This window comes from Cetorhinus maximus, unplaced genomic scaffold (genome assembly GCF_964194155.1).
Source record: "Cetorhinus maximus unplaced genomic scaffold, sCetMax3.hap1.1 HAP1_SCAFFOLD_616, whole genome shotgun sequence".
In the NCBI taxonomy this organism is placed as follows: Eukaryota; Metazoa; Chordata; class Chondrichthyes; order Lamniformes; family Cetorhinidae; genus Cetorhinus; species Cetorhinus maximus.
Window position 1 is genome coordinate 210,410 of NW_027596558.1, and position 8,960 is coordinate 219,369.

At 56.3% G+C, this 8,960-nt stretch overlaps 1 protein-coding gene across 1 annotated transcript; it reads left to right on the top strand.

Moving 5' to 3' along the window:
- The first annotated feature begins 1,108 nt into the window (after positions 1 to 1,108).
- Positions 1,109 to 7,874, top strand: LOC144674292 (uncharacterized). Its single transcript, XM_078535719.1, has 2 exons — positions 1,109 to 1,155; positions 5,135 to 7,874. Exon 2 carries the CDS (start codon positions 5,159 to 5,161, stop codon positions 7,832 to 7,834), a length of 2,676 nt encoding a protein of 891 aa, XP_078391845.1. The 5' UTR covers positions 1,109 to 1,155; positions 5,135 to 5,158; the 3' UTR covers positions 7,835 to 7,874.
- Positions 7,875 to 8,960: the final 1,086 nt, after the last annotated feature.

Below are 8,960 nucleotides of genomic sequence, written 5' to 3' on the forward strand. Positions count from 1 at the left end.
TGTAGAGGGAGCTTTACTCTGTATCTAACCCCGTGCTGTACCTGTCCTGGGAGTGTTTGATGGGGAAAGTGTAGAGGGAGATTTACTCTGTATCTAACCTCCTGTCCATCCCAGAATTGAATGCAGGAACCACGGGCCCACATGTGAGGAAATTGAATGGCAACCGACCCACTCCCCCCACGGGACAATCCCTTTGTGGAGACCAGGCCCCACATCAAGGGTTCAGTCCCCATGGGGAAACCTGTCCCCTTCCCCCCCAACCCTGACCCCTTCCCCCAAACCTCCCCGACCCCTTCCCCTCCCCACCTCCCCGACCCCTTCCCCCCCCCACCTCCCCAACCCCTTCCCCCCCACCTCCCCGACCCCTTCCCCCCCCACCTCCCCGACCCCTTACCCCCCACCTCCCCGTCCCCTTCCCCCCCCACCTCCCCGACCCCTTACCCCCCACCTCCCCGACCCCTTCCCCCCCCACCTCCCCGACCCCTTCCCCCCCCCACTTCCCCGACCCCTTCCACCCCCACTTCCCCGAAACCTTCCCCCCCGACCCCTTACCCCCGACCCCTTCCCACCCCGACCCCTTCCCACCCCGACCCCTTACCACCCCGACCCCTTACCCCCCTCACCTCCCAGATCCCTTCGCCACCCCTGGCCCCTTCTGTCCCCCCGGCCCCTTATCTACCCCCCAATCCCTTCCCCATCTCCCCCTTATACCTTCTTTCCCCCCCTTATCGCTTCTTGCCCCCCCTTATCCCTTCTTTCCACCCTTATCCCTTCTTTCCCCCCTTATCCCTTCTTTCTCCCCCTTATCCCTTCTTTCCCCTTTCACCCCTTTCGCATCTCTTCCTCCTCAATGTAACGGGCTGGGCCCCGCCCGTCAATGGCGGTAGTGGTTACCCAGACTGCCCCGGGCGCGGGGTTGTCCCCCATTCTGGGGGGCTGCGCATGCGTGTGGCTGAACGGGAAGGGGACGAGTCCCACGCATGCGCCGTTCCGGAAAGGGGGCGCGGCCCGAGCTGGTGCATGCGCCTGACGGGAAGAGAGAGGGGGACTGGGGTTGCGCATGCGTTGGTGCGGAAGGGGGCGGGGCCGGTGGGTGCGCCTGCGCCGGAGAGTGGGAGTCGGAGCGGCGGCGGAGGGCGAGTCGGTGGACGGACGGTAGGTCCCGGGGGCCGGAGGGGGTTTGAGAGGGTCAGGGAGGGGGACAGGCCAGGGGAGACCCCGGGGGTGTAGGCGGGAGGAACGGAGGCGGGTCTGAGGAAGGCGGTGGCCCAGACACAACAACAACTGATGGTCAGGGTGGTCATACAACAACAACTGATGGTCAGGGTGGTCATACAACAACAACTGATGGTCAGGGTGGTCATACAACAACAACTGATGGTCCGGGTGGTCATACAACAACAACTGATGGTCAGGGTGGTCATACAACAACAACTGATGGTCAGGGTGGTCACACAACAACAACTGATGGTCAGGGTGGTCACACAACAACAACTGATGGTCAGGGTGGTCATACAACAACAACTGATGGTCAAACAGCAACAACTGATGGTCAGGGTGATCATACAACAACAACTGATGGCCAGGGTGGTCATACAACAACAACTGATGGTCAGGGTGGTTATACAATAACAACTGATGGTGAGGGTGTTCATAGAACAACAACTGATGGTCGGGGTGGTCATACAACAACAACTGATGGTCAGGGTGGTTATACAATAACAACTGATGGTGAGGGTGTTCATAGAACAACTACTGATGGTTAGGGTGGTCATACAACAACAACTGATGGTCAGGGTGCTCATACAATAACAACTGTTGGTCAGACAGCAACAACTGATGGTCAGGGTGGTCATACAACAACAAGTGATTGTGAGGGTGGTCATAGAACAACAACTGATGGTCAGGGTGGTCACACAACAACAACTGATGGTCAGGGTGCTCATACAATAACAACTGATGGTCAGACAGCAACAACTGATGGTCAGGGTGGTCATACAACAACAAGTGATTGTGAGGGTGGTCATAGAACAACAACTGATGGTCAGGGTGGTCATACAACAACAACTGATGGTCAGGGTGGTCACAACAACAACTGATGGTCAGGATGGTCACACAACAACAACTGATGGTCAGGGTGGTCACACAACAACAACTGATGGTCAGGGTGGTCATACAACAACAACTGATGGTCAAACAGCAACAACTGATGGTCAGGGTGATCATACAACAACAACTGATGGTCAGGGTGGTTATACAATAACAACTGATGGTGAGGGTGTTCATAGAACAACAACTGATGGTCAGGGTGGTCACACAACAACAACTGATGGTCAGGGTGCTCATACAATAACAACTGATGGTCAGACAGCAACAACTGATGGTCAGGGTGGTCATACAACAACAAGTGATTGTGAGGGTGATCATAGAACAACAACTGATGGTCAGGGTGGTCATACAACAACAACTGACAGTCATGGTGGTCATACAACAACAACTGATGGTCAGGGTAGTCATACAACAACAGCTTATGGTCAGGGTGGTCATACAACAACAACTGATGGTCGGGTGGTCATACAACAACAACTGATGGTCAGGGTAGTCATACAACAACAACTGATGGTCAGGGTGGTCATACAACAACAACTGATGGGCAGGGTGGTCATACAACAACAACTGACAGTCATGGTGGTCATACAACAACTGATGGTCAGGGTAGTCATACAACAACAACCGATGGTCAGGGTGGTCACAGAACAATAACTGATGGTCAGGGTGGTCATACAACAACAACTTATGGTCAGGGTGGTCATACAACAACAACTGATGGTCAGGGTGGTCATACAACAACAACTGATGGTCAGGGTGGTAATACAACAACAACTTATGGTCAGGGTGGTCATACAACAACAACTGATGGTCAGGTGGTCATACAACAACAACTGATGGTCAGGGTGGTCACAGAACAACAACGGATGGTCAGGGTGGTCAAACAACAACAACTGATGGTCAGGGTGGTCATACAACAACTAATGGTCATACAACAACAACTGATGGGCATGGTGGTCATACAACAACTGATGGTCAGGGTAGTCATACAACAACAACTGATGGTCAGGGTGATCATACAACAAGAACTGATGCTCAGGATGGTCATACAACAACTGATGGCAGTGTGCTCACAACAATAACTGCTGGGTAGGGTGTTCATACAGCACCATCTGATGGTCATACAACAACAACTGATGGGCTGGGTGGTCATACAGCAGCAACTGATGGGCTGGGTGGTCATACAGGAACAACTGATGGTCAGGGTGGCCTTACAACAACAACTGATGGCCAGGGTGCTCATACAACAACAACTGATGGTCAGGGTGGTCATACAACAACTGATGGTGTGGCCCTACAACAACAACTGATGGTCAGAGTGGTCACACAACAACAAGTGATGGTCAGGGTGGTCATACAACAACAACGGATGGTCATACAACCACTGATGGTCAGGGTGGTCATACAACAACTGATGGCCATACAACAACAACTGATGGTCAGGGTGGTCACATGACAACAACTGATGGTCAGGGTGGTCATACAACAACAACTTATGGGTAGGGTGGTCATGCAACAACAACTTATGGGTGGGGTGTTCATACAACAACAACTGATGATCCTACAACAACAACTGACAGTCATGGTGGTCACACAACAACAGCTGATGGTCGGGGTGGTCACACAACAACAACTGACAGTCATGGTGGTCATACAACAAGAACTGATGGTCAGGGTGGTCACACAACAACAACTGATGGGCAGGGTGGTCACAACAACAACTGATGGTCAGGGTGGTCATACAACAACAACTGATGGTCATACAACAACAACGTATAGTCAGGTTGGTCATACAACAACAACTGACAGTCATGGTGGTCATACAACAACTGATGGTCAGGGTGGTCACACAACAACAACTGATGGGCAGGGTGGTCACAACAACAACTGATGGTCAGTGTGGTCATACAATAACAACTGATGGTCAGGGTGGTCATACAACAACAACTGATGGTCAGGGTGGTCATACAACAACAACTGATGGTCAGGGTGGTCATACAACAACAACTGATGGTCGGGGTGGTCAGACAACAACAACTGATGGTCAGGGTGGTCACACAACAACAACTGATGGTCGGGGTGGTCACACAACAACAACTGATGGTCGGGGTGGTCACACAACAACAACTGATGGTCGGGGTGGTCACACAACAACAACTGATGGTCGGGGTGGTCACACAACAACAACTGATGGTCAGGGTGGTCACACAACAACAACTGATGGTCGGGGTGGTCATACAACAACAACTGATGGTCGGGGTGGTCATACAACAACAACTGATGGTCGGGGTGGTCACACAACAACTGATGGTCGGGGTGGTCATACAACAACAACTGATGGTCGGGGTGGTCATACAACAACAACTGATGGTCGGGGTGGTCACACAACAACTGATGGTCGGGGTGGTCATACAACAACAACTGATGGTCGGGGTGGTCATACAACAACAACTGATGGTCAGGGTGGTCATACAACAACAACTGATGGTCGGGGTGGTCACACAGCAACAACTGATGGTCGGGGTGGTCATACAACAACAACTGATGGTCGGGGTGGTCACACAGCAACAACTGATGGTCGGGGTGGTCATACAACAACAACTGATGGTCGGGGTGGTCATACAACAACAACTGATGGTCGGGGTGGTCACACAACAACTGATGGTCGGGGTGGTCATACAACAACAACTGATGGTCGGGGTGGTCATACAACAACAACTGATGGTCAGGGTGGTCATACAACAACAACTGATGGTCGGGGTGGTCACACAACAACTGATGGTCGGGGTGGTCATACAACAACAACTGATGGTCGGGGTGGTCATACAACAACAACTGATGGTCAGGGTGGTCATACAACAACAACTGATGGTCGGGGTGGTCATACAACAACAACTGATGGTCGGGGTGGTCATACAACAACAGCTGACTGTGCCAGTTCCTCTCGGACTGTACTCCAGTGTCGCTGCCTGCCCTAACCTGCGAGCCGACGTTAGTCTGTCAGTGATCTGCTTGGTCTTTCTAGGTTGCGGTGAGAAGTCGAGTGGAGATGGAGGGGGCTGGCCAGACTCTGCCGCCTCCAACCCCGGCTGCACGGACCACGGGGGCCTTCACCTGTGCCACGTGCGGGGACCAGTTCAGCCGCTCGCACGCCCTCCAGCAGCACCTGCGAGTCCACGCCGGCCAGCGGGCCTTCGGGGAGATGAGCTTCACCCGCTCGGCGGCCGTCTCCTCCCACGAGCAGTGCAACCGGGGCGAGCGCCTGGCCGTCTGCGACGTCTGCGGCAAGGGTTTCACGGTGGCAGCCCTGCTCGCTCGGCACCAGGCGGCGCACACCGGCCAGGAGGCCCACGAGTGCGGCCTGTGTGGCAAGACGTTCGCCCTGGCCGCCAACTACCAGCAGCACCGCCGGTTGCACTTTGCGGCGGAGACATACCGGTGCGACCAGTGCGGGAGCTGCTTCGTCCAGCAGGAGCAGCTGGTGCAGCACCAGCGCAGCCACGGCCTCCGCGAGTCCTTCATCTGCCAGGCGTGTGGCAAAGGGTTCACCCAGGAGCGGTTCCTGCAGTGGCACATGCCCGTTCACGCCGGCCTGAAGCTACTGGACAACGCCAAAGCCTCCATAGCCAGATCTTCAAACCTATCTACCAACAGAACTTCCAAATCTTCCCTCAACGGACCTTCCAACTCGGCGATCACCAGATCTTCAAACTCGGCGAGCATCAGATCTTCAAACTCGGCGAGCACCAGATCTTCAGACTCGGCGAGCATCAGATCTTCAAACTCAGCGAGCACCAGATCTTCAGACTCGGCGAGCATCAGATCTTCAAACTCGGCGAGCACCAGATCTTCAGACTCGGCGATCACCAGATCTTCAAACTCGGCGAGCACCAGATCTTCAGAATCGGCGATCACCAGATCTTCAAACTCGGTGATCACCAGATCTTCAGAATCGGCGATCACCAGATCTTCAGAATCGGCGATCACCAGATCTTCAGACTCAGTGATCACCAGATCTTCAGAATCGGCGATCACCAGATCTTCAGATTCGGCGATCACCAGATCTTCAGACTCAGCGATCACCAGATCTTCAGATTCGGCGATCACCAGATCTTCAGACTCAGCGATCACCAGATCTTCAGAATCGGCGATCACCAGATCTTCAGATTCGGCGATCACCAGATCTTCAGATTCGGCGATCACCAGATCTTCAGACTTTGCAATCACCGGATCATCAAATTCTGCGATCACTGGATCTTCAAACCCTGCATTCACCAGGCCGCCTAACTCCTCCACCAATGGAGCTGTTAATGTTTCCACCATCAGACCTTCAAACTCTCCCAGTGCCGGACTCTCCAGCTGCTCCATTGTTGGATGTTCAAACTCCTCCATCGCTGGTCAGTCCGGCTTTTCCGCTGCCAGGCTCTATAATTGCTCCATCGGTGGACCTGCAAACTCCTCCACCGTGGGGCTCTCCAACTTCTCCGCCACTGAGCCTTCAAACTCCTCAGTCGCTGGACACACCAGCTCCTCCACCACAGAGCCCGGCTCCACTGCCAACCCCGTCACAAGGCCCAGCACGATCGCCTCCACCGTCAGGACCTCTCCCTCCACTGTGGGGCCCTCCTCCTCCACCGTGGGGCCCTCCTCCACCGTGGGGCCCTCCTCCTCCACCGTGGGGCCCTCCTCCTCCATCTTGGGGCCCTCCTCCACCGTGGGGCCCTCCTCCACCGTGGGGCCCTCCTCCACCGTGGGGCCCTCCTCCACCATGGGGCCCTCCTCCACCATGGGGCCCTTCTCTTCAACCGTGGAGCCTCCCTCCTCCTCTGCAGTGGGACCCCTCTCCTCCACAGTGGGTCTTTCCTCCACCGTGGGGTCATCCTCCATCGTGGGGTCGTCGTCCTCCACAGTGGGGCCTTCCTCTGCCGTGGAGCCGTCCTCCACCGTGGGGCCCTCCTCCTCCACCGTGGGGCCCTCCTCCTCCGCCGTGGGGCCCTCCTCCTCCGCCGTGGGGCCCTCCTCCTCCGCCGTGGGGCCCTCCTCCTCCGCCGTGGGGCCCTCCTCCTCCGCCGTGGGGCCCTCCTCCTCCGCCGTGGGGCCCTCCTCCTCCGCCGTGGGACCCTCGTCCTCCACCGTTGGACCCTCCTCCTCCGCTGTTGGACCCTCCTCCTCCGCCGTGGGGCCCTCCTCCTCCGCCGTGGGGCAGCGCCTGTCGTGCAAGGTGTGCGGAGACTCCTTCAGCCGGACCCAGGCCCTCCAGCAGCACCAGCGAGTCCACGTGGGCCAGCGGGACCCCCCGCCCAGCCCCTCCCCCAGCTGCCAGCTGTGCGGCGCCGCCTGGGCCCTGTCCAGGCAGCAGGGCTGGCCCCCAGGGCAGACCCCCCGCCGGTGCCCCCGGTGCGGGCTCCCTGGCTCCGAGAGGCACCAGCGCAGCCGCCCAGCTCTGCCCGAGCCCTTCGCCTGCTCGACCTGCCGGAAGGGCTTTGCCAGGCCTCACTACCTCCGCTGGCACATGAGGCTGCACCGGGGGGAGCCTGAGCTGGATAGGGCGCACCAGCCCCAGCCCCAGCTCCAACCCCAGCCTCAACCCGCTAACTCTTTCATCTGTGACACGTGCGGGGATAGCTTCCAGCAGTGGGCAAGCCTGCAGTCCCACCAGAGCCTTCACCGTGAGCAGGTGGACACCACAGTCAACAACGTCCTACCTCCAGCCCCCAGCGACTGAGGCTTCATCACCTCCCTGTCCACCAAGGGGAATGCAGAGAGAGAGAGAGGGAGAACAAGACAGAGAGAGAGAGGGAGACGGAGAATGAGAGAGAGGGAGATGGAGACAGAGAGAGAGGGAGACGGGGAACGAGACAGAGAGAGAGGGAGACGGAGAACGAGACAGAGAGAGAGGGCGGACAACAAGACAGAGAGAGGGAGACGGGGAACGAGACAGAGAGAGAGGGAGACGGGGAACGAGACAGAGAGAGAGGGAGACGGAGAACGAGACAGAGAGAGAGGGAGACGGAGAACGAGACAGAGAGAGAGGGAGACGGAGAACGAGACAGAGAGAGAGGGAGACGGAGAACGAGACAGAGAGAGAGGGAGACGGAGAACGAGACAGAGAGAGAGAGATGGCGAGAGAGAGGGAGATGGGGAACAAGATTGGGAGAGAGGGAGATGGAGAGAGAAAGAGACAGACTGAGAGAGGGAAATTGGGAATAAGACAGAGAGAGGGAGTGGGAGATGGAGAGACAGAAAGAGAGACAGAAAGAGAGAGGGAGGTGGCGAGAGAGAGACAGAGAGGGGGAGACGGAGAACAAGACAGAGAAAGAGGGAGATGGCGAGAGTGAGAGAGGGAGACGGGGAACGAGAGAGAGAAGGCGAGAGAGAGAGAGAGACACTGAGAGAGGGAGATGGTGAGACAGAGAGAGAGAGACGGAGAATGGAAATGGAGAGAGAGAGGGAGACACCAGCAGACAGACAGAGAGGGAGATGGAGAGAGACTGAGTGTGGATGATGGAGGTGGGCAGATAGAGGCAGAGAGAGAGAGACAGAGAGAAACAGAGAAAGAGTGAGAGAAACAGCAGCCGAGACTGAGACAGAGTGGAAGAGAGAGACAGATCGAGTGAGAGAAACAGCAGACGAGACAGAGCGAGAGAAAGAGGGAGAGCGACCTTATCCTGCCAGAACATCCCAAGGACGGTGGGGAGCGGACGATGACCTGGAATCTCTTGGCCAAGATGTTTCTCAACATCAAGCTGTGTTTGATCAGCGGAGGGACACCAGGGATGGAGTGCAGAGACCTGAGTTCCCAGGAGAGCAGGATTGACAGGGCGAGGATGCTAGCTGGGCAGGGGGGTGTG